At 38.4% G+C, this 26,305-nt stretch overlaps 1 protein-coding gene and 1 long non-coding RNA gene across 3 annotated transcripts; one reads left to right on the forward strand and one right to left on the reverse strand.

Annotated features, from left to right (window-relative positions):
• Window positions 1-1,173: 1,173 nt before the first annotated feature.
• On the forward strand, window positions 1,174-26,187 carry LOC107036821 (protein 4.1). The gene is made up of 11 exons (XM_015255022.2): window positions 1,174-1,293; window positions 9,390-9,494; window positions 11,309-11,351; window positions 13,405-13,581; window positions 13,781-13,992; window positions 15,019-15,171; window positions 17,878-17,966; window positions 19,249-19,511; window positions 19,829-20,011; window positions 21,943-22,605; window positions 23,123-26,187. The coding sequence occupies exons 1-11, from the start codon at window positions 1,198-1,200 to the stop codon at window positions 23,533-23,535; spliced, it is 2,397 nt and encodes a 798-aa protein (XP_015110508.1). The 5' UTR covers window positions 1,174-1,197; the 3' UTR covers window positions 23,536-26,187.
• LOC107036830 lies at window positions 8,076-9,482 on the reverse strand. Of its 2 annotated transcripts, XR_001460796.1 has the most exons (4): window positions 9,280-9,482; window positions 8,740-8,885; window positions 8,482-8,627; window positions 8,076-8,386 (listed from the first exon to the last, which is right to left on the reverse strand). It is a non-coding gene; the product is annotated as an uncharacterized LOC107036830 (long non-coding RNA). The 2 variants fall into 2 exon arrangements; XR_001460795.1 differs by having other exon boundaries at window positions 8,076-8,627.
• Window positions 26,188-26,305: the final 118 nt, after the last annotated feature.

Here is a 26,305-nt window from a genome sequence, read left to right on the forward strand (position 1 = left end):
AAGACGTAAATCTAGGCTTCAATTAGAATATTTACGTCCGCTCGTCATAAAAAACCAAACTTCCTCGGAATTTGTACTACGAATAAGAATTTACCCATACGAATCCCATGCATGCCACTTAAATTCCGAATAATTCCGGACAATTCATCATAAAAATACTGAAGGCCCGTATTGCCTGACTAAAAAATACCCGAGCAAAGAAAGATCTAAAAAAGGCGTCAACTGCACGGCCTTCCTAGACCCCACTCCAAGGAACCCGTCATAAAATTGAAAAAACTGCAATTGCCCTCGGGAGCGTTCAACCAAAAAAGAGATGCGCCCTTCAATTTCCCCCGGACTTCTCTCCGAAGCGCGAAACCATCCCGACATCCCCGAAGACGAATTCAAAAAGAGCTTCGAATTCCCCCAATAAAAATCATAATCTCGTAATTTTTAATGCCTCAACAAAGAAAGTAGCGCCACGGGAGTACCAGGAACTAACAAACCACCTCGTGCACATGTACATAGCCGAGCATGTACGTGGATTGGTGGACAAAGTACTCGGAGACGGCGCCTGAGAAAGTACGGCGCAGCAGCGGCGCAAAACGGAGTAAATCGTGAGTGGCTCTTCCAACACACGGGGGTACGTGAGAGTGAGCTGGATCGGTAAATGAGGCAGACAGTGGTCTCTCCGGGTCGAAAAAAAAAACATATATAATGAGTCCCGGTGATGTTTCACGAGGGAAGTACTTTCAGTGCCACTAGATCCACATGAACAATAAAAAATAAAATTCAATGATACCCCAGCAATGACGAAATTTCATTCGAAAATACACCGGAGTGGAAGAGAATTGGTTTAGTGTTTTCCTCGGACTATGCATCGTCGGGTTTATTCGTACGAGCGATCCGTAGTCACGTCGATAGTCGATACCCTGGGCTTTGGAGAGTAACACAGTGGCCCGGTCGCGTGTCCTCGTTGTCAAACCAACGGCTCTGACAGGCGGTAACTTCCTCCCCCCCGTACACCATTCCCCAGCATAACACTAGACTTGAAATATCACTCAATTTCCATAATTTCCACTTATTTTTGAATTCGCCAACTGATTTCAAGCCGATTGCGTTTTGTTGTTTATACTCTTGTGATCAAGTGTGTGGTGCTGTGGGGGAGTGAGGGATGAGGGCCGGGGGGATAATTCGGGTGACGATTTGAGGGCAGAAATGTTGAAGTTTGGCAGTAAAAACGACGTTACTGTGGTGCATCGCGCCACTATTCGATTACTCGACGACGCCGAAATTATCCACTGTGACTTTCAGGTAAAAACATTTTCATTAATAACACTCATGCATTATTTTTCGCCACTGACAGTCGATGGATAATTTCTGGGCACCGCTCCGGGGGCTTTTAAAGATCGCGATAACGAGAGTGACGGAATTCCGGGGGAAGTAGAAAAAGCCCTGCTGGACAGACACTCCAACAACGTGCCAATGTTCCGTGTTTTGCATCGTAACACTTTTTTAATACCATTTATTTCAACTGTTTGCGCCGGGCGAATGTGCCTGCCATAAAATTCACCGATAAATTCCCTCCATTCTTCATGCATCTCCGATCATATTTGATGCACGTTGGGTAGGATCGGCCGTTTCTCTGCACTTGACAGGCCATGCATTACCCATATCTGGATGAGAGGAGTGCGGGGTAAAATACGGAAGCACATGAAATGCTGAAACTTTTTCCAGCGTTTATCGCGACTTTGCAATTGTCAGAGATTTGTTTGCCTTTCGTCGGAAGCATTTCATGTCAATATTACAACTTGTTCCCTTCAACTCAGTGTTTTATTTTTCCCTCAGTCTTTTCACTGTCTCATTCAATGCGAGTGACAATTTTAGCTCATTACTGGAGACAATCGCCCGCATCTCCTATCGGTAAATCTGGGAGAATCGATCGGAGGAAGGGTGAGAGGAGAAACAAATACAAAGGGCAAAAGAGCAGCCGAATGTATTGTATCGGCAGAATGGCCCAGTGGATCTTGTTATTTTATATTTTTTTTCCCTTCAACTCTCGCCCCCTATCCACACTTTCGTCAGTGGCCGCTCCTGGGAATGTGGGACAAGGCTTTTATTTTTGGCACAATTCTCGAGCCACCCTGCCATCTCATCCCAAAGGGGATGAAACTTTCACCCCCTCCCCCCCCCCCCCCGCCCCCCCCCGCCCCNGCAAAAGAGCAGCCGAATGTATTGTATCGGCAGAATGGCCCAGTGGATCTTGTTATTTTATATTTTTTTTCCCTTCAACTCTCGCCCCCTATCCACACTTTCGTCAGTGGCCGCTCCTGGGAATGTGGGACAAGGCTTTTATTTTTGGCACAATTCTCGAGCCACCCTGCCATCTCATCCCAAAGGGGATGAAACTTTCACCCCCTCCCCCCGCCCTCCGGCCCCCCGCCGCCCCTCACACACTCTCTGACATCTTTCTACTGCCTCTCACACTCTGTGCATTTCCTAGCTTTTTCATCCCTCAAGGCTCCTCCACTCGACGCTACTCGCAGTCGTTTTATTTCAATGGGTTTTCCACTGTGCCAGAATTGCTGCACTCGATCACAATCGCGTTAACGTCGACGAGAGGTCCACTCTAAAACCACTGATTGGCCCCTTCCGTATGTTTGTAGACCTTGCTCAACTGAGGAAAAATGGGCCCGAAGAGCCCATTTCTACACTGTTGAAAATTTTTGTCTGAAATTTCCGGTACACTTTTCGGAAATTTTTGTCGATTTTAATTACCACTGAAATTTCAAGGAATTTCGTAATTGAAAATTCGGAATTTCGTGGAAACAAAGAGAACTGTAAATGTCAGTTCTATTTTTCCTTAAAAATTTTCTCAAAGTCAATTTCATGAGAAAAAGATGAGGTCTCCAAAAATTCCAGCAACTTACATCATTTATTTATAAAAAAGGGAATATTTTGAAGAAAAATATGTCTTTGCAAAATTCAGGGTGTTAGGGTCAAGTTTAATAAACATTTAAAAAATCTGGAATCAAAATTAGAAAAGTTTACGTTTTGGAGAAGATTACTAAAATGATTGAAAAATTGTAATTTTTGTAGATTATAACCATTTTTCATGATAAATTCATAAACAGTAAATTTTCCACGCTAAACAACTTTTTTTCGGAATCACGACAGATTCATCTATATTCGAAATTCCACGATAAATCTATATTATCTAAAAAAAATTTCTTCGAAAGTTTAAACAGTTTTCATTATTTATTAATAACAAGGGAATATTCACGCGAAAAAAAATTTCTGGAAAATATAATTAAAACGATTCTGATTATGCGTTGATTTCTCAAATTCGTGCCGACCTCAAATCCGATTCATTGGCGATTAAAGATGATCTATTTGGAATTTATTTTCGAAGTCGAAGTTTTTCCACTTCATCCGCTAATTTTCCATTGACTATCGTTCTACCTCTTGCCCTGTCTGATGCAATCTTCGTAATATGAATGTATTGCTTGTTCTGAAGCCATCGAAGACGCTCAATCACTGAAATCCAGCATTCGATAAGATTCTCAATTGAACTGAAATTCTATTTTAATCCCCCCAGATCCATAAATTATCGGGCCAAGTGCTTTGGCGGTGTCTTGTCGAATTTCCGCATTGGATTAGAGGGATTTTAATATGTATGGGCATGAACCCAGTGACCCAGGTAACCCCCGGAAACGGCCACGTGAAGATTACTCGCTTTGAAGTGAACCAAGAAGGATCAAAGTGTAACGTGACACCCCGTCAGGTTCGCGTATTATTTTTATAGAGCTTCAAGAGGAGCGTTCTTCGCGTTTCGAGTGTTGCGTCATGTATTACAGCTGTCTAAAAAGAAGCATTACGATACGCATGGCGAATGCAAAACAAGTTGTAATCCCGTTCTGCGCCGATGGAAAATTTTGCTTGAAATTCCGAATAAGATTTCTGAAGAGCTTAACAAACAGCACTTCACAGGGAATTTCAGTAGATTTTGTAGTGGCGATATCATTTAATATCGCGAAATTCAAATGGAAATATAATTTCGACACGAATAAACAATTCTACGAATAATTTCCTCTAATAAAGGTCCCGGAGGATCTAACAGCCCACAGAAATATCTTCGAATATAACCACCGAGTAACGCTACCCCTACAAAATATCCGTTTTGTAAATAAGTAATGGCGAATGTGCGTGCACATAACAACACGTACAGTTAAACTGGCTCATCTTCAATAAATATTAACAAAATACATCGAACAGTAGTAGAAAACAAAAAAAATAGCATAGAATACTTAATTTCCTTCGTACCCATTTTACCCTGGGGTTTATCTGGATAGCAGGGCTTGGGGCAACCGGGCCTTACAGTTTTACATTTATACTTAATCCAAAACAGCCAATAGAATTTTCTAGTACATGCCCTACGTTTTCTATTCAATTTTTCCATGTGTGTATCATTCACAGAAAACAGTATAAGGACACATCAAGCCCTGTTCACTACATTTTATTTTACCTTTTCTGAAAGATATTTCGGTCTTTTTCATTCAGAATATAAAATAATATGACTGAGGATAATTTAGCATTTTTGTAGTGTGTGTGAACCCCTACAAGAAGCTATTTTACGCTTATCTATTGACGATATATTCTCTATTCGTGTAAATAACCCCCAAAATGAGGCTAGTTATCCCCCACGCCGAAAAGAGTTTATACTCTCTAAAAGGGGTGAAATACGCTAAACAGGGATTGATTTTTCCCTACAGTTTCTTATGTGTCGAAACTTGCGCATTCGGTCAACTCGAAGGTCCTCAATTCTCTTGAAATTTCAACATGAATAAACAATTTACGAGTAATTCCCTCTAATCAAGTTCCAAGGGGATCTACCAGTCCACAGGAATATCGTCTCCGAATAATTGAGGAGTTATTTCATGCTAGTGACAATATTGTCACAAAGTAACTCTACCCGTACGAAATATCTAGTTTGTGAATACTTAATGGGGGATGTGCGTGCATATAATAATACCCAGAGCTGTGGATCACTAATGGGATTCACCTGTCCGTCAGCGACACTCACATTGTTACACGTGGGGATCTGGACGGCTCGAGAGATTCGAAGTTGATTAAAATTGGTACTATATGGTGATTGAGCGCTGGATTAATTGCGTTCTCATTTTTTGAGTTACTAATTGCAAGGCATTAGCGATATCGAAGAGGGACACATGCTGTGGTGGGTTTTTTACTACGATTAACAACAAATTTCATTTCACGAGGATCCAGTTTGGTGGAATGTAACACAACTCACATGGAAAATACGAGATCCTGAAATTCTGTCCGTGAATATTTATTTGGGTCACAGTTTTCATCCAATTGGAATTATTTTGGACATTGGAGTATTCTTTATTGAGTTACACTGTTGAATATTTTCGTCTGCATTTTCGCCAAATTTCGAAAATTTGTCGTGTTCAAGTTCCACTGAAATTTCAGAACATCTTGTCATTGAAAAACCAGATATTCCGTTGATTTTCTGTTGAAATGATCTGGAAATCAATAAAATACTTGATTTTTCAGTTCAATTATCCTGTGAAAATGCAGAAATATCAAAAAAATTTAGGGAAAAAGTGAAAATTCATGTCATTTTGTTTGTGAATATTCACGTTCCACTGAAAATTCAATCAAATTGTGAAATTTCCATGCATAGCATCGACCCCGTACGTGAGGGGTTAAAACTTGAAATTTCATAACCATTTTTTCCCTAAATCCGATTCAATGTCACTCTCACGAGATTTACTATATCTTCCATGAAATTGCAAAAAATTTCTAACAGTGTACGAAAGGAGGTTCATTACTCATTTTTCCCTCTCCTTTTTTCAACTTCCCAACACGAAGGAAGTTATTGTAGTTTTATTTTTAGCGTAGTACTTCCACATGGGGATAATAATAAAGACTTGTAGAAATGGTGCCAATTTTTCATTACTTCCAATTTCAAGAATTTTTATTTTTAATTATCCTATTCCGGTGCCAAGATCACCAAACGTATCGGTGAGAAGAGAGTGGGGGACTCCCCAGTGTGTTAGTGCGCCACTAAGAATGCGTGGTGGAGCACGCACACCACTACAGAGTGGCGAAAATTGGGGACAAGCTTGGCACCAGAATGAGTTAACGGAAAAAATGTGAGGCAACAGGGAAAATTTTTCTTTTCGTAATGCGATTTGGTGAAAAAGTACTCAAAAGACGTACAAATGTCATCCCACTTTCAGCAACTGCCTCTTCCTGGTAATTTTTTGTTAATATTTTTTCCAATGATTTCAAAAATTACCAAACAATCCAGGTAATCGGAGGGTAAAACCCATTTCAGAAATTTTTAGTTTGAATCAAGGGGAAAACACGAGGCAAATTAAGGATAAGTTTCCTTTTATAAGCAATTTCGCAGAAATGAACAGTAAAACTTGTGAACTATTTATGAAAAAATACAAGAAAGAGATAAATTTGATCGTGCATTCAGCGAATTATTACTCTCCACAGTTTGGTAATTTTTCTTTGCAGTTTCCTCGTCATTTTCCGTTGATTCTTTTCTCAGTGTGGGATTTAGATCATGCGGCATCGAAAAGAAGAGCATACAATAAATACTGGATGACATCCAATTTCCATTAGCGTATTCGTTTAAGGGAATTGTTCAGACATTCAAAGGAAATGTCCCAACGAATTAATTGAGCCCAAGTATACTGCAATTGGCTCGAATATAGCTCAATTAAAACCAATTATTGCAGGAACTGTTGGGGATATCCCAGTACCTCTTACAACTTTGTCCGGACTGCACTATCGATCTGCAGATTTCCAATCATCAAATTAAACTGCGGGAGAGTAACTTGAGGAAAGTCGTGGGTAATCAGCGTCATTCATATTACATTTTGCGGGGAATCACTTCTCATCAAACGCTTCCTGCTTATAAATAAATAATGGGTGTTATTTCAAACTTGAGAAATCTCAGGTTCGCGGGTCAAATAAATTTCTACACGCACAGAAATTCTTTAGAAGAATTCTAGTGTCAGTATGGGGAAAGGGACCGGGAAAAAAATCTCATTTCTCGCATTGTTTACAAAAATTCGCAGAAATTTTACTTCATAGCACTAAAATTTCTCTTAAGTTCTCTCCGTATAGTCAAATTTAGAACGTGGACTAATTTCGTGTGATCAATAAAAAATGAAAAAATTAAATTAAATCAATTAATTTAGTTTAGTTTAATTAATTTTCCTCAAAAGTCCCTTCAACTTCCTTTTTTTAATGCATGTAGATTCCAAAGTTTAAATAATGAAATCATGTAATGCAAAATATTCTAGTATCCAGAGTTAACTCCGGCTTAAATACAGCCGCGACATTTAATCCCAAACGTTGAAAAGGACTTCACCCTAAAAAATACCCAGAGCACTCGGATATCCTTACCCACAACCATTTGACGAAAGTGTCTCAGCAATAAAATACCCATTTCGTGGTGACAAATTAACTTCCCCTATTCCACAGGCTGATTAACCCACCTCATGACGAAAACTTTTCGAATAAATTTGTCAGGAACAAGGGAAACTTTTCAAAAATCTCCATTCACGTGGAATACTCCCCCAGCGCTCCCGGAAAAGGTCAGGGAGTAGGAAATGTCCGAATGGAGTGGGACAGGGGGGTAGGAAAAATGGGAATCCACACATTATACATAAATGGAGAATTCCCAGAGAAGGAATAGAATCAAGGTCTATGGCCGTGTGGTATAAATACATATGCATGTACCAGTGGACATGCATATGGATGACAACGGAGAATATACCCTTTTGGAGTCACGACAGTGAGCCATCCCTTTTCGTCCAATTGTGTCAGACTCTAGGTCTCCTTGGCCTCCCTGTTCGTTTATTAACGTGCGTGCGTCGATCGCCCATTAAAAAAAGCTCGTAAATACACAATCGTAAGGCTCCCCTTCCCCTTCTTGTTGCTATCAACATTGTGGACAACTATGTAGCGAGGTATTTATTGATGATGCAGGAGAGACTCAATCGAAACAAAAACCCGTCACTTTATTTTCTACATTTTTGTTCACTCTTTTTCACACTCGTCTGCATTTTTATCGGCAGACGGAAGTGGCGTGCAGTCACGTATTGAAAGAGAGACAGGCTCTGATACGAAAAAAGGAAAATTTATGAATGTTGAAGAGTTACAAACACGCCTCGGGGTTTATTTTTCATCGTTTCCTTTTTTTCAAGCCGTTTCGCTTCTTTTAATGACACTTTTTTCATGTTGAATAAGCGAGTGTTTTCCTGGAGTGATTAGAGTGATTAAAGATGAAAAGGCGGAGTACACGGTCACGCTGTGACCCGGGATCATTTAATTTCCTCCGCAATGTGTGTGCTTCCGCGTCCTTGGGATTATAGAGACTCGTTTTTATTCACAATAATTCGTCTGGAATGTAATTTTTAGATTTTCCATGTTTTCCAGGCGTGTTAATCTACTTACTCGCATTTGAAGTGGCTTTTTTGTCGGCAGCGGTTGGGGAAGGAAATTCATTCCTTCGTGGGTTTTTATTTATTAAAGTTTTGTTATGATACAAGTGAAAAAAGGCACCCCTTTTCACCAGTATCACTGAATGTCGTACGATACATCTGAAAAATGTAGTGTGTGAGTGAAAATGTCTTTCGGACGAGTATCATTACAGGCTCACACTCATCAAATACTTTTTTTTCAATTGTATCGTAATATATACTATTTTGTTACCTCGCTGAAGTTTACTATTTCTGGAGTGCTCTTGCGGAAATTCTCTCTTGATTTCTCATTCTTTTTTCTAGGAGCAAAAGCAGAGTTGAATACAATCGATTTTTTTGCATTTGAAATGCATTTGAATCGTATCGATTTTAAAGGTCCTTAAAAGAGACAAAGGATTTGCTGAATTAAATTCGGAATAACAGTTCTTGTTTTTGAAAGAAAAAATGTTGAAAAACCGGATTCAACTCATCTTCACATGAGAAAATCAATGATTTGTGATATTTTAACTACAAATGGAGATTGATATAAAATTTTTTTCTAAATAAACGTCATGAAATAAAAAATAATTTCTAGTATTCATCTAAATTTGAAATAAAAATGTTGGAAAAATAAAAATCAGTTGCAAAATGTTTGAAAAATCCAAAACCTGCAAATAATCAAATCTTTAAAACACCCCATTTTGAAAGGAAAGTTGATTCTGAATCCACAATGATTTATCTAGAATATTTTCTTCACTTTTTTGCTGTTTTTCAGGCGTGTTAACCTACTTACCCTTATTTTCTGCATCTCCCTCCGCACCTGAAGCTTGCAATTTTACGCCTCTTAATTTCATTTCCCACGTACTCCTTTTTTTCTTTTCATTTTATTTTTATTTTTTCCAGCCCCAGCACAAAGGAAGGTACATACTCGAGTATGTGTGCAAACAACTCAACATCATCGAGACGGATTACTTTGGGCTTCGTTACGTGGACCAGTGCAGGCAAAGAGTGAGTGGAAAAGTTTTACCCGAGCAACGGGAGGGAATTCATTTGAGCTGAGTGGGGTGAATGAGAATAACATTGATTCAAGACGAACCGAGTAATAGTAACAATACTGCTGCTCAGAATAGACTCAGTAGCATTGGGATGAATTGGAAATGAAGGGTCCATCGATTTCTATCAAATCATTTTCTCCGGTATAAATATTACCATATTGTGTGCCGTGAGTGCAGGAAGTTTAATCAATTATTGGTCCGAGGAAAACGCCCCGAAATTGATTGAAGCACTTTTTTATTTTTAGTCCCAGGAATTAACTCGATTTCGCTTATTGCATTTAGTCAACCCTTTCATCCATTTATTCAATGAACGAGATGAAATGATTTTATATAGAATCTAATTTTTTATTCAACAAATGTTAAATTCTACGTAATTGTTCCGGGCGATTAATTAATTAAGTCCGCTCGATTGGAACACAATTGATAATTGATGAAAATTCAACGTATCAAGTTTCCGGGAAATTTTTTAAGCAAATGCATTCGTCGTGCGAAAATAGTAGTATGAGTTAACTCAACTGTACTGGGATCGAATCGAATCTGAGATGAAAAATGTTTATGGACAGAACGTTCTGTGATTCATCATCTCATGAAATCATTAAGGTATATCCCTAGAAAACAGTTTTTTCTTACGACTGTAGATAGTTTCTGCGATATTCAATTCTAAAAAAATGGAAATTTCGAGAAATCATTTCTCATTTGATTTAAACAATTAATTAATAAATAATTTCTTAGTTGATTCAAACAGTTATTGTTGCCGTCATCAACAACATATGAGGGTAGAAAACCTCAATAACTTATAAGAATGCAATACATTAATTCATTTAGAATTTTCCCCGGAAATTCATGGGGACTAACGTTTGTGTTGTGTTGAATGCATGATTTCTCTCAAATTATTTTTCTGAGTACGGATATTATCATACGAATGAATTACGAGTGCGGAGAGTTTCATGAATTATTGGTCCCGAGAAAATGCATTAAAGTTTATTGAAAAACTTTTATACTTCCGGTCCTAGTCATTAGTTAGGAAATGAAGGGTCCTTCGCTTATTGAATTTGGACGGAATGTTTGGACGGAACGTTTTATTGACAATTGACACATTTAGTAATCAAATTAGTGTCCCAGGACTTCTATTGTTTTTCTAGTTTTCCAAATGGAACACCAGTTAAATTCTACGTAATTGCGATCAATTAAGGTCAGTTGAATGTTGTTGTTATCAGTTGTTGTTACCACAACTGATAACGATCAATTAAATCAACACTGATTGGCGAAGCTTGACATATTTGAATATTACTCAAAATTATCTCAACAGAGCTTTTTTCAATACTTTCCCGGCTCTTTAAATGCAATTGGTATTAATTTCTCCGTTGAGATATTTTCTGTCCATACGTCAATGAAAACTTATGACTCGGTTCGTCATTTTTCACTAGTTTTGTCGTGCGCCGAAACTCAAATATGTATTAAATCGATGAGTCCCAATTTTGTTAAATTCAAATGAACCGGATGCATCCTAATTCAGTAGAATTTTCCTTCATTTCCATCCATTCTTCACTACTTTTCACTCTCATTTCATTACCATTTCGATGAAATGAGTTTAAAAAAAATCCAATTTTTTAAAAACTCAATTCATCCCAAGGGCTGTTCCATCAGAATATCCTTAACGAGGTTTCGTTGATTGAATTGAGTCAACGCTGCCTCCGTTTACTGAATTAACTCGTGAAAAAAAAAATTCCCAATTAAAAAATTTGATTAAACCTGTGTTATTTTTAGCATTGGCTGGACCTGGCTAAAACAGCGATCAAGCAAGTAAAAGGTATATACACCCATTTAACAAGCACTCTCATCTTATTGATTTGAAGCACGACAATGCACTCCTATAATAATTTACAGTGGAACAGTAGTCACAAGGTCTCGATGGTAAAATGGATTGTGGGGAGGGGGAGGGGGGGTGGTGGTGGTGGTGGTGGTGGTGGTGAAACAGAGTAAGATGGAGAGAGGAAAAAAGCGACAATAATTACCGGAGCAAGTGAACCGCGCGGGTTAGACAAAGTGGAGGGTCTAAGGCGCCCACACTCTACGACTATTATATTTCTTTTTAACCCGCCTCGAACATATTTTTCCATGGAGGACGGTATCGCGCGATACGAGCCAGGCGACGGTCGATGCGATATCAAACTTTCAGAAGCTACCCCTCTCTCCATTTAACTTGCCTCCCACTCGTGCTCCCCTCACGAATCCCTTCACCCTGGGCATGAAATTCGAGAGGACGACGTTACCCATTTCTGTATGATAAATCGTTTTGAGACATTCACGTCGCGTCCCAGGGAGTTGAATAAGTCGTTGGAGATTGCAGAATGTTCAGCCGATTGAAAAGGAGGAAATGCCTTGTGGATTTTTAGCTATTGAATTTTTTTGTCATCGCTTCGTCGATGTTCAGTATTTCTGGAGTTATTTCGCGGAATTTCTTCGGAGATTTCATATTCTTGTTCTCATTATTTGGGAGGTGAAAGACTCGAATCCATTCATGTACTACAGCATTAAGACTTCTACGATTCAGTGAGATCGACAAAGTGACGTGTAACTTCTTTTCTATTTTCACAATAATTTTTTGAGCTTCAAAATGAAACTGAATTCATTGGTCTTTTGTTTTGTCTTGAGGACATTTTCACCAGTGATTATTTCTAACCCTTCTCAAAATGGATATATGTGAACGTTATGTGCAGAAAAAGAAATTTATGTACTAAGGGAAATAAATTATTATTGTAAATTAACTGAATTCGTTGGATTCGTGTCTTTTGGTACGTAGGCATTGAAGAATTAAACAGATCCATTTTGTCGAAAGTAATTGAAGGAGAAAGTTCACGAGTTCATGGATTTTTATCCGTTGAATTTTTGTTTCATCACTTCGTCGATGTTCGCATTGTGTGGAGCTTTCTTACGCAATTTCTCGTGAGATCAAAAGCGTTCTCTTTTTCTTTATTATACAGCCGTCGGGCGATTTCAATGGTATCATTGTGCCATCATGTCAAGAGGAGAAGAAAGGTGAAAGCACAAGGCAAAAGACTATTTTCATTTTTCAATTACTCGCTATCGTGAGAGGAAAATATTACTTCTCTCTATTTTCAAGATAATCTTTTGAGCCTCACAATGAAGCGGAATTCGTGGGAGTTGTATCGCTTGATCCGTAGGAATTGAAGAATCAGATAGCTTTATTTCGTCGAAAGCAATTGGAGGAGAAAGTTCACCTCTTCATACATCACCCCTATTGATTCTGTTTCTTTTCTCACTTTGTCGATATTCACTATTCTCCTGTGGAAATTCTTTTATGATTCTTCATTCCTTCATCCCCACTATCTGGAGGGTCACAGAAGCAGAAGGGACTATTTCCATGTTCAATAATTCGAGACCGTCGAAGTGAAATATAACTTTTTCTGTTTCATTTTCAAGATATTTTTTGGGCTCCACAATGAGACGGGATTCATTTGAATAGTACCCCTCGGCCTGCAAATATTGAACATTGAAATAGTTCCATTCTGTCGGAAGCGTCTGCAGAGGAAAATTATTCCTTCGTGAATTTTTATCTATTGAAATTTCTTTTCATCGCTTCCTCAAAGTTCACTATTCCGGAATTCTTTTGCGGAAATTCTCTCGAAATTACTCATTCCCTTTTTCGTCATTACATTCCTTGGAGCTTCACGCTTTTTTTAATTCATAAAAACTTCAGGATGTCTGATTTTTTTCATTCATTTAATTTCGAGGGGAAAATCCATTTCACCTCTTGGCATTTTCGCCAGCATTAATAGCATTATCAAAACGATAAATTCAGAGCTGGCTGATTATAATCCTGCACGCTACTTACATTGCAGATATGGAGCCAATTCTGTTCAGTTTTCGTGTTAAATTCTACCCGCCCGATCCCCTGAGGCTCAAGGAAGAGATCACGAGATATCAGATTTATCAGCAGTTGAAGAGAGATCTACTGCACGGTAGATTGTACTGCAGTCCTGGTGAGGCAGCGCTGCTGGCAGCCTGCATACTTCACAGTGAGTTACGAAGCAATGACATTAGTCGGGTAATTGTTCCAAACAATTGAGTACAGTAAGGAGAGATGAATTTCATGGTGAGGTTTCTGATTGTCGTTAAATCTCCATCATATCGTCTCGTTATCTCCTTATTTCACTCAAACGGAAGCCCTTCACTAACCGAGATATCCAATTTGGGGGAACTTTTGACGTTAATTAGACGAACTGGGGGAATACGATCCGGAAATTCATGTTGGTAACTACATGTCAGAGCACAAGCTATTGTTGAAGCAGACTGAGAGCATTGAGGAAAAAGCTATGGAGCTTCATCAGACGCAGCTCAAAACCTTCACTGCGGAGCAGGCGGAGATACATTTTCTCAGGCTCGCTGCTCAACTTGACACGTATGCGGTCGATCCACATCCTGTCAAGGTAAAAATACAGAGGAAAGATTTGATTTTCGGGGACTTGTCACTGATTTTCAAAGATCCAGCCCCGATTCAGTAGCGAAGCGGTAAACTGGGTCGTCGATTTTGACTATTGACCAGTTTTTGACGAATATCTCGAAATCTAAAAGAGATACAGGAATTATTGTAATTACCTTTTTTGTAGAGCTAACTGAGGGCTATAAAAAAGGTAGTGAGCAAAATTTTGGTATCTGTCTTAGATTCCGAGATATTATTCATCAAAAAATGGCCCACAGTCAAAATCGACTTGAACCGGTTTACCGCTTAGCTGAAATCTGAAAAAAAATCCAGAGTGATCTAGATCGTAAACTTGACGAAGTCCAGAGAGATTTTTTATGTTCAGTGTTACCCTTAATTATATATTCAAGCTGAAAGTTGCCGTGTTTTTCTGAAAATTCGCCTTATATACGATACACGGCCCGGAGTTTCGGAATAACAATTTGAAAATCTAACTACTTATGGTATTTTTGGCGGATATTTTCATTGATAGGGCTTCAAGACACTTCAAAATGAGATGTCAAATTTTGTCAAAATTTTCTGAGGCTTCACTGCAGTGTAATTTAAAATTTAAAATTTAAAATTTAAAAAATTGGAAAAAGTGCGGCGCGACGCTCATAGCGCGACCAACAGAGTGTTAAGGATTCGCGATTTTTCGTGACATTATCAATAATTTCTAGGGACAACGTCACGAATTTTCGTGAAAACGTCACTAATTTTTAAGAAAATGTCACTAATTTTCAGGGACTAATCTCTAATTTTTCGGAATTTATCATCAAATTTCAGATAGAAATCCGTAATGATCAGGTTTTTTTTCGTCAGTGTCCAATATTACCAATAATTACCAACATGACTTCTAAAAATCAGTGACGTGTCTCCGGAAATCGGTGTCACGTTCCTGAAAATCAAAACTGTTTTCTCTCGGTAAACATCTCTGGGAGAAACATTCTGAAATCTGAGACCGGATAACAAAGTAATTTTATCCACTGACCAGGATCACAAAGGAACTCAACTCTACCTAGGAATAAATCATCATGGAATTCTGACGTTCCAGGGCTCAAGAAAAACCAATCATTTTCGGTGGTCGGAAGTTCAAAAAATCAACTACGAGGGGAAAATGTTCATTGTTCATTTAACTATACATGAGGTGAGTTTAAAATATTGTCAATTCCAAAGGAATAAAACAAGGGGATGATGGGCAATTTTCCACCAGTGATAGTCACCTCCGAAACATTCAATCTCATCGCGTTAGAAATGAATAATTGTTCCTTAAATCAAAATCAATATTCTCCGTTTGAGTTATGGCGAATTTTTTAATTTTTTCATAAAATTGAATTTGAAGATTAAGAATACGAAAAGAAGCCAAATGATTAAGAGAATAATAGAATCTTTATGCAATGCTCTTTAATCATTTCATAATTTATTAAATTGTAGTCCCAAATTCCCTTTTGTGAATCTTGGGGAGAGAAATATTCAAGAAAAATTACGTATCGTGTCTGTAATTCCGGAGCGAAATATGGTTGTAGGAAACTTTACGGAACTGTCACGGAATTTTTGCGGAGCATTCCCCAATTTGTATCTGAATCTCCTATGAAAAATTACGACACCGTTACTTGAATTTTCTGCGTCGATTTCGTAATCGGTGAGTGAATTGCGAGTTTCGTAATTTTTACTGAACATTTCTCTCCGCGTGCGAGAAAAAATCTCCATTTGCAACTTCGTCGATTAAAAATGGACGAAAATATACTGTGACATCACAACCTGCGCAACCCCTCCCCCGATCGCGTGACGTAAGATTTTAATTTGCATTTTCCCTTTGTACACTGAGAAAAATATGATTCTTCTGACTATATTCCACCACCATCGAATTATAGTCAAAAAGTCCTCAACAATTTTTCATGGGTTACGGTAACTATGGCCGGAGAAGTAATTACTACAATGGAATGTAGTCATTGCAACTATTTTATAGTTCAGTAGCGAAGCGGTAAACCGGGTTAAGTCGATTTTTACTTTTGGCCATTTTTTGATGAATATCTCGGAATCTAAGAGAAATAGCAAAATTTTGCTCACGACCTTTTTTGTAACCCTTAGTTGGCTCTACAAAAAAGGTTATGACAAAAATTTTTGTATCTCTTTTAGATTCCGAGATATTCGTCAAAAACTGGCCAACAGTTAAAATCGACTTAACCCGGTTTACTGCTTCGCTCCTGAGTTCTACTCACGATAGATTTGTCGTGGTAACTTTTGAACTTTGGTTAGTTTAACAGCATTTTTATTTGCAAAAATTACGCTTGTGAAGTTACTATAATGTTATGTATCGTTCACCAAAACTGCCTCAACTATTTTTTTATTGTAAATCGAACTTGAGATTTTTCTCTCAGTGTATTTTCCCTTCTCGATGGGCAACAGCGAAAAGCCCTTGAACCTGACTGGACAAAATGTCAGGGTAGGGATCTCGCTGACGCATTAACCCACGTCCTTGATTTTAATCCGAAAAGGGGTTTTCGTCTGTGGCTTTTCATTACGAGAAAATCACATTAGGGTCGCGTGAACGAGACTACAAAGAAAATGGTGAAAACATTGAGCAAAAATAAACGAAGCGCAATATCTTCACCATCTTTTTTCCAATGTCGCTGATACGATTACACAGACCAGAACCCCCTTCCCTCCCCCGTGAACCCCCACCAGTGTCGGAATAATCCACTTATTACTCGGTCGCATGTTTCTTTCTTTTTTTCACTTGCTCTCACACCGACTGGATATCACTCAGGACTTGAGGACGAAGGTGAGTACAGAGACGTGTGTACCAGGCCAGTGTATTGACGGGTTCTCGTATGAGGCACCTCGATGCTCCGCCGAGCACATCGAGATACCTTTTTCGAGTTAACGGGCACCGTAATCCATGTGAAAATCCGGGGAAAATGTATTTCCCAGGAATTCCTACGCCGCTAGTGTTGAAATTTTCTTTCCGCGGGTTGATGTAGTTTTCATTATTCTCCCACGTACGAAAAAACTTCACAGAAAAACTTAGGGCATTCGATTTATCTAGACAACTCAATCTATTGAGACATTTTCTACAGAAACTCAGTAGCGAAGCGGTAAAACGGTTCAAGTCGATTTTGGCTAGTGTCCAGACTTCAATGAATATCTCGAAATCGGAGGGAGATAGCAAAATTTTTGTTAAGACCTTTCTTGTAGCCCTGCATTCGCTCTACAAATGAAGTCATTATGAAAATTTCGTTATCTCCCTTAGATTCGGAGATATTCTCAAAAAACTAAGGGCTAAATCACTAGTGAATTCTCCGGCTCAAATTTTGGTTTTTTTTTCGTTTGATTCTTCTTTAATGAAACGAGGAGAAAAATATAGCGGAATAAACTTGGATAATTCATGTCGTTTTCTTAGGAATTCCTACAGAAAGTGTCTCAATAGAAAAAGTTGTGCAGAATGATGCAATTACTAGTGATGTCTCCTGTAGAATAGTTTCTATTGGACATTTCCTTTAAAAAAACGCTGCAAAGTAGCGAAATTCTTGAATAGAATTCGCCGAGTTTTTCTATGAAATCTTTTCGTGCATGTCATCTTAAAAGTGCGCATTATACTTCGGCTAGAGACTAGACATTACATTACTGATAACGAGTGAAGTCAAGTGCAGCGAGAAGGAAGTTGAAAATAACTTTTCTGTAATTTTCTCCTTTATTCCGTATTTTCTTCTTCAGTGAGAATTCTTCAAGTTTTAAACTGATTTAATACTCAACTGAAATAAGAAAACAACTCTCAAAGTATATTCATCCGCGCCATTTACCCGAGGCGCTGTAGTTTAAACGTAGAAATAAAGGACCTCCCGTTTTGCAGAAAAAACACACTGTCGGCTTCAAGTGCCCAACTGGATCAAACTGCCGCCATGTATGGAGATGTGCAATCGAGCAAATGTTGTTTTTCACGTAAGTGCTACGATCACGCTTCAAACTCCCGCTAGCTATCTCCTTAAGCTTGTTTGTCCGTACCGGGTGCCTCTACCAATTTCTATTTGAGTTGAAAATAAGTCGATAGAAGACGCTTAATAGAGCAAATTCCACTTTCACGAGAAGTTGAAAAAGTTTAGTGATTTCCTGTGTTGGAGATCAATTGAATATTGAGTGAAGCGCAACTGCTTCCGGTGCACGGGTTGCGGGGGAATCAACTTGAAATTGTGAAAATAATGACAGCATAAAAAGAGAATAGAAGAATGTAAAATGGATGTGCAAGGTGAAGAACGTGACGAGATAATGTTGATGTTTTTATGATGCTGTTTACTGAGTACTTCAGAAGTTCCGGTGGTTAGTGGAGGTGAATAATTTTCTTCTCGAGCGATCGTTGGACAATCGATTGTCAACGATATCCGAATGTCTCAAAATCTATTCGATAAATTATTTACATTACATTAAAAAAACAAATTGCTAAAATCGATAGATTCGTACGCGCAGATTTTAAAGGAGATTTAATAATTGTCAATTTTGGATGAATACAAATGCTTCCATTCGTAGATAAGAGTGAAAAAATTCACAATTGATAGGAAATATAAAATAATATTGGTGATCCGGAGGGGTGAATAACTGTTTTTGCGTCATACTTAAAAAAGTGCCTTTTGAAAAAAATTGAACATTTAAAAATCATCTTTCAACGGGTGTGAAAGGATGGAGCAAATCACAATCTCGCTGAGAAAAAAAATTTGTGAAAACCCATGACTAAAAATTACATTTCTGAACATGTTAAGACTACATTCAGTCATTCTAACACTCAAATTTTGACAAATACAAAAAAAAACTTTTAACTCATTTTGTACTATACACAAAGATGTTAACATCGCGATTTAACGCGAACCATCAATTTCACGATTTAACGCAAAGATCGCCGTAATTTCGAAACGGATCGTTCGATTGGTGATTTAGCCGTCTTACCTCCCTAAGACAAGTCTAAATCATTAAAGAAGAAATATTATCAGATATTATTGGTCTCAAAACGGCTGTCAAAAGGATAAAGCAAATTAAACTCTCCACTGGGAAGAAAAAAAAACAATGAAAATCCATAAATTCACAACCGCATAAAAATGTTCCGACTTTTCAAATGACATTTAATTACTCTACCACTCAAAGTTGAGCTCACACAATGCGCCCGAATAAAAGACTACAAAGTGAGCAAAAAAAGAAACCATTATGACACAACGTTGATATTTTTATGACGCAGTTTGCCGAGAGCCTCAGATGCTCCGGTAGTTAGTGGAGGTTCAATATTCTCATGGGGCACAAAATTCAAATACACCGGTAGAACAGAGCGTGAAGTGCTCGAGGAAACGGCTGCAGCAGCGTCGGCGGGCTCTGCGGAGGCGTCATCGTTGCGTGGCAAGGGAGACACACCGGTGCAACGGTGTCAGACAACAGGACTCAGGAGAAAAGCAAGTAGTGTACCGGCAACACCGAGTACACCCAGCCAAGATCTCATTGAAATTCGTAAGTGAATATTTTCTCTCATTATCCACAAGACTAATAACAATAAGAGATAGCGAGTAAAAGGAGAATACCCCCAGCTTCATTGTCATCCCACTCATAATCTTGACAATTTTTCTACTCAGTGTTTCCTTAGTCAAGGAGAATGGCTCTTGCACATGTTAAATTAATTACTCTTTTTTACCAAATTAAATAATAGATCTCCTCAGACAATTATAACACAAGATTATTTAGAGTTACTCACTACAATTAATTGGTTTGTTAGATACAAACGTGTTAGTTTGCATGAATGAATTGTTAATTAGGGAATATTTATCTAGGATATTCGAGCTTACCCCGAAGCTGTCATAGTGCGGGCCTTGACGGCGCTGGTATGTCTGAATCAGGCTCGACGGGCCCTGGTACCGGGGTACCACTGAGCTCACCCTACTGTCCCGACAATACATTACCACTTCTCGAGACTGTATCCGAGGACCAAGAAATTTTTGCCAAAAGGAACAATGGTTAGTTATTTTTATGACGTTACTCTTGTCTTTCGTTAGTTACTGGTTGTATATAGAGAGCACTCTTACTATAATCGTGTGCCTTCTCGTTCATTATGTGTTATGTACAATTTTCTACTTTTTACGGATTTTGTAATTTAGTGATTGTTTGTTGGGTGGTGAAGTGGGAGCATAGGATGTAGAGCGGTTTCATAACGAGAATTGTCAGGGGTTTTGGTGGTTTATGATCAACATCTTCGAATCTAGAAAATACCACAAATTTAGTGGAGATTTTCTTATAGAGTGAAATGAAAGCAAGTAAATGCAGTTATTTATTGAAAATTTGACCCGAAATTGCGTTGACATATCCTGTCTTGCCACTTCACTACTTCTGTCTGCGAAGGATGAAGGGTAAATACCGGTGAAAGGGGAGCGATATAAAGACCCGGAATACCTTCCGGTTCTGAATCCTAAATCTTCGGAAATAGTGAGTAAACGATGCTGTGAGCACCACTTTCCGTCGGAAACCTCCACAATTTGCTTTTAAATAAAACAAATTCTCCCTTCGTCATTCCATAAATTCCTGACATAACGGAGAGAATTCCCCCGATCGTCAAGAAATTTGTAGAAAATACCTTAATTTTAATGATAACATCACAGAGAGAAATGAAAGCAAAACAAATTCCGAGATATTTATGAAAAGTTTAGGCTCCAAAGGCTTCGAGTAAATCGATAAACAAGGAACAATAGAAACACCCGGAAAAATTTCCGGTTCTGAACGCTATGAAAGAAAAAACTTCCTTTTCTCCAGTTGCACTAAAGCAACAGACATTATCGTAAACTTGAAAACAAGATTAACTCTCGAGAAATAGCAAGGAAACGATTCCGATAGTAACACTTTCCGTCGGAAGCCTCCACAATTCGTTCCAAAATTCCAAAAATTCCCTTCATCATTCCCCAAATACGCCGGTAAAATCGCGAGAAGGGGATTCCCCCGATATCTTCAAAAAATTCGTAGAAAATACCTCAATTTTAATGAAGCAAAAAAATGCAGAGATATTTATCAAAAGTTCAACCCTACATTACAGTCTCCAAAGGCTGCGAGTAAATATCGATAAGAAAGGAACAATATAAAGCCCCGAAATTTCCGGTTCTGAACGCTACAAAAAAGCGATTTCCTTTTCTCCAGTTGCACTAAAGCAACAGACCTGCTCATAAACTCGAAGATGAGATTAAATCTCCAGAAATAGTGAGGAAAAGATTCAGATAGTACCACTTTCCGTCGGAAGCCTCCACAATTCGTTCCAAAATTCCAAAAACCGCCTTCATCATTCCCCAAATACTCCTCCCACAAAATCGCGAAGAGGGGATTCCCCCGATATCATCAAGAAATCCTGTATCTCTCTCCACGTCTCACTGCATTCAGTCTGCATCGGATAAACAACTTCCGGGGGTGATGGCTTCCCGCCCGCACTACATCCGGTAGACAATTTCCAATACTCTCCTCCACATGTCTCCACTCTGTGTGACAATACATTTTTCTCCACAACCGCCCAATTCGAAATCCACCGCATTGTCCAAAAATAAAGCATTAAAATTCGCTATCGAGTTTCTGGCGTGATCGAACCAACTTTCGACTTTCACTGCATCCCATGTCTCATTATGAAAAGAACATGTACAAGATTATTGATTTCAAGCCGGAAGCAATGGCAGTACAGCTGAGTCCCATGTAAATAAGAAAGAGCTTAAAGGAATGCGCCATAAACTTCACGATCCCGGGCAACAAAACCCGATCTACCACTCAATTCAATTGTTATGTTGTTCATGTCAACTGCGTGCTGTTATGCTTCTTGTTCGCTTCTTATACATATTATTTTCCCCCCCTCGTCCAAGACCCCCTATAATTTCCTTTATTTTCAATTTTTCCTTTATTTGATTTTTCTTTCTTTTAGCATTAGACGAAAATGAAAAAACGCATGCGAGTGCCCACCACACCACCACCACCTCAAATCAAATGAAAAAAGTGAAATTTCCAAAGAGCACGTACAGCCGCCCACAGCCCCTGTACAGTCAAAAAATAGTCATTGGATCGGACGAGTTGATAGGCCAAAGTATAGATAGTGTTATTCGGCAAAAGATTAATTCACTGGAGAAGAGTCCCAAAGTTGTGAGATCAACGGCATTGATAATAAAGACATCGAGAACCCCAGTGAAGCCCACGAGTAATGTGATAAAGCCAGTGAGCACTACACCCGAAATAAAAACCTACACAACGACAATCGGACAAGCGAGTGACACAAGAGTTGAATGCGCAAGCACTGTGCCAACACCAAAGTCCCCAGGACGACTTGTGCAGGTGCAGGTAAGCTCATTGGACGTGTGCGATGCACCAGAGGTGTCCAAGACTCCGGCGACAATGAAAAATGAATGCCAAGAGTTGAGTGTAAAGCCCACTGCGAATGGAAATGCAGCATCAGGAAGATCCTTAACTCGACCAATGGCATTTGCACTGGCAATGGCATCAGCCGCTGCTGCCGCTGTATCAACTAATGTGCGTGGAGCCACCACCACGATAATTGACGATAGCATCAACAAAAATGGACACGATACGACAGGTAAGAGTCACAGCTTGAAGAAAATGAACAAAACTTAATCACTACGAGGTAGGTTGCCCTATTTTCCAGCGTCTTACTTATGAATTCATTTGCGCTCAGACATCCCACTCCTCACCTCGCTTCCACTGCATTCAACGCTTTTTCTGGTATCATTTACTCTTCATTATCGTTTAACAAGAGCTTGCATGACTGCATTCCCCCCGTAGTGTTCCAGTACTCCTGAACAATTTTCAATTAATTCATCACTCCCCTTTGTGTTCACTCGGGTAAAAGGTAGAATTGTTGATGAGTGTATCGGTGAAAAAATGGCTATTGTGTAGCCGAGAGTGGAGGCTCGAATCTCGATTCGTTGATCCGAAATATTGTATTGATCGGTGAAACAATATGTTTCATAACACAATATGCTGGAATAACAAGTGAAGTGGAAGGAGTATTTATGTTTGTTGCGAGTGACTACTCATCATTCAAGTATTTATTTCTGGTCTTTTGTTCCCTTTTTTTTTGCAATCTGTTGCAGTGGGAGGACAGCCCGGTGACGGAGACACGAATGATTATTTCTTCAGGGATTCGTTCGATCATTCATCCTCCGAGAGCCAACTTGTCGATGGTATTGGAAAGTCACAGAGCAGATCTGTAACACCTGTTCCCAAAATGCAGAAACTACAGAATACGAAATTATGTCTCCAACCAGTTGGCAGTAGAACGATGATTGGTAGGGCTAAAACACTCAGGGGTATACGTATTGTACGTATGTTCGTGTCAGCATTTGTACTTACTGTCACCATGATGTTTATCGTTATTGTACTTGTGTTCGAGACAGAGTCGAGTGTATTTGACAGTTTACGTAAAACACCGGAAATGGTTGCATTCAAGAGCCAGTACTATGTGCCCATCAGGGAATTTCTGAGGACCAAACTTGGCCTATTCTGATTATCCGATTGGCCGATTACGAGACATTGTTTCATTGCTCGTAGTTGCTTATTCGAGGTGAATTTTGGGGGATGAGGCTCCGTTAGGAGAGGAGATTGACTTTTTTGAGAATGAGGGTTTCTATTTGAATTGACCAGGGAATTCCACTTATCTCCTTATTCCACTCAAGTACAAAATTACGATACTTTCGTAGTTTATTTTCGGCTTTTAAAGAGTTTTTTCGTGATAAGACGTTTGAAAAAATTTCATAGAGAAAACTTGCGCTCTGAGATATTCTATTGGATTTTTTGCGGAATTAGAGCGGAATAGAGTCCATCAGCTTTCTCCTTGAATCTTATTTAAAAAGATTATTTTCTCGAATTGGGTAGAATAAATGAAGTTTTTTTTTCAAAGTAAAAAATAATGTGGGGATCCTCTCGGATTGAGGGTCAGTTCCTCAGGCAAACTCGATATATTTCGATTCCAACAACTTTATGAAAGGGTGAAATTTCGGACATATGACTCTATAAGAATTCAGTAGCACAGATGTTGATTTTTCTATGTAACTTATGAATTTGCCAGGTTTTGCTACTCTAATTTTAGTATGAGAAACACATACCGTCAGTGAACCAATCATGGAACCCTGGAGGAACAAGGCCCAGTTATGGAACCGTATTGTTTTGAATAACTTACAAGTATTGTTGAGTGGATATTTTTGACTTCAGAAAAGGAATGTAGCCCATAGTTTCCATTTAACTTTGTTCATCACAGTAAATATATATGTTCACATGGGTTTTCGGCCACATGTAACGTTGATTCCATAACCGGGTTACTGATAAAACAAAATACCGACAAATTTCAACAGAAAAATCAAAATACATTAAATTTCTTCAATCAAAAAATGACACCGTAAAGTTGCATTATCTTCAGTTCCCCGGAATCGTCACAAAAATTCAATATAATTTCTCCGAGAAAATCTCGCCAAGTTTTTCTATCAAACTTTTTTCTACGTAAAAATTGAACAGTGCCAAGATGAAAGCCAAGGGGAGTCGCAGAAAATTGTTATTTCCGGGTAGACTTCCGAATTCCGGAAGCATATGGATTTTTTTTCTTCATTTTATTCGAGGCCTATCTCCAACGGATAGATTTTATTAGAAAAACAAAGTTGTAAGGCAGTCGTGCAAGAACTACTTCCTAAACAGTTGGTATTGAAAAAGCTGGCGAAGATACGAGGGATGCAACAAAAAGTATAAAACGAAAAATGTTATACCTAGACAGAGTCAAATATTTTATCATGAGAAGCGAGAGATATTGTACCTATGCGTCTATAGGTGTAACTGGTTAGATTCTAGGTGACAAAACAAACACAAAACAAAGCAAACGAAAGGTTGAAGTGACTCTTCTCCCGTTTCAACGAAAAAAATAAAGCAACTCATCTTGTTTTTTGGTGTAGTTAAATCTAGGTGAATAAAAAAAAATCTTGAGTGAGTGTGTGAGAGGGAGTAGAGGGAGAATAACAAGAATCATAATCTTTGTTGTGCTAAAAAAAAATTCGTGTCTTTGCTGTGCGAAAAAGTGTCGCAAGATCATGAGAGATAGGAGTCTCCATTAAAATTTTACACGCATAAGCGAAACAGAGCGAGAATTATTATACTTTCTGAGTTAAACGAGTCAACCCAATTCCGTACTCCGTGGAAATGATAAGGAGGGAATTAAATCTCTGAAGACGACAACGAGATGTCACAAAGTTTTGCAATCGAAATGGCTTAATTTATGCATAACACTTGGAATGAAGAATTCTCCCAATTGCTTTTGCTGATTTATAAATCAGAATGCAATATTCCTCATTTTTCCTCATAAACTTTTCTCACGACTTTGAGATCTTGCGACTGATCGGAATAGCCATGAATATTTCCTAAAAGTGCCTACGCTATTCTAGAATTTTTCGAGCGTCCCGCGTGTTCTTGGCTAAAAGTGCAATAAAAAATGACGATTATCCGTTGTTAATTTAATCTTCAATGAGTCGAACTGATACTGAAAGAGAGAAAAAAAAATACCTTGACAATGAGACGAGAGTGTTTTAAATTTTTTGCATTAATGCATGATCTAGCGATGCATCCATTATAAAGTACTTGGAAATATAATTTTAAATCGCGTAGGAATTTCCGCAAGTGTTCCTGCCCAAATGCTGTCGAATGGAGAATCAATATAAATTGTATAAAATAAAACGGATGTCAATTGCAATATTATCTAATCTGTTTGAGCGAGAATTGAGAGTTGTGTGTGCTTAAATGTGAATTTAGAGAGATAAATTGATAAATTGAATAGTGACTATCGCTGTGAGACGATTAACTAATCTCAACTATCCTTAGGTTTTCAAATTCATTGTATATTGTAATTACGGGTGTTTAGAAGGGATTGTGTTGACCCCAGATTAGTTGATCATTGTTATTTATTACTTTAAGGGGATTCTACGAATGAGGAAAAACCGAATATCAAATTTTCATGATCAATTGAATTAGAAATATGAGAAATTGGGCCATATTAGTTACACGGAATTTGGACATTGTAAAATGTTCATTTCTCCATTCCCTGGCATGCACATCAGAATTTCATAGAAAAATGATTTCTATTAGTTTGTTGTCGATTTTATAGAAAAATTCCGCAGCTTACTTGTACGTTTAAAAAAAATTAAGATGTTCAATGGAGAAAATTTTGTAGAAAAAATCAATAGAATTATTCTATTGAGATATTCTTCATAGAAATTCTTCGGCTTAAATTTTCCAAGTTT

The sequence above is a fragment of the Diachasma alloeum genome, unplaced genomic scaffold (assembly GCF_001412515.2).
Source record: "Diachasma alloeum isolate Michigan unplaced genomic scaffold, Dall2.0 Dall_scaffold_00176, whole genome shotgun sequence".
Lineage (NCBI taxonomy): Eukaryota > Metazoa > Arthropoda > Insecta > Hymenoptera > Braconidae > Diachasma > Diachasma alloeum.

Bases quoted from the DNA above. Each gene is read 5' to 3' on its own strand.
- LOC107036821 (XM_015255022.2), top strand. From the start codon at position 1,198: ATGTTGAAGTTTGGCAGTAAAAACGACGTTACTGTGGTGCATCGCGCC. The intron at 15,172-17,877 runs GTGAGTTTAAAA...CCCGTTTTGCAG, and splicing joins TTCATTTAACTATACATGAG to AAAAAACACACTGTCGGCTT. The intron at 19,512-19,828 runs GTAAGTGAATAT...ATATTTATCTAG, and splicing joins CCAAGATCTCATTGAAATTC to GATATTCGAGCTTACCCCGA.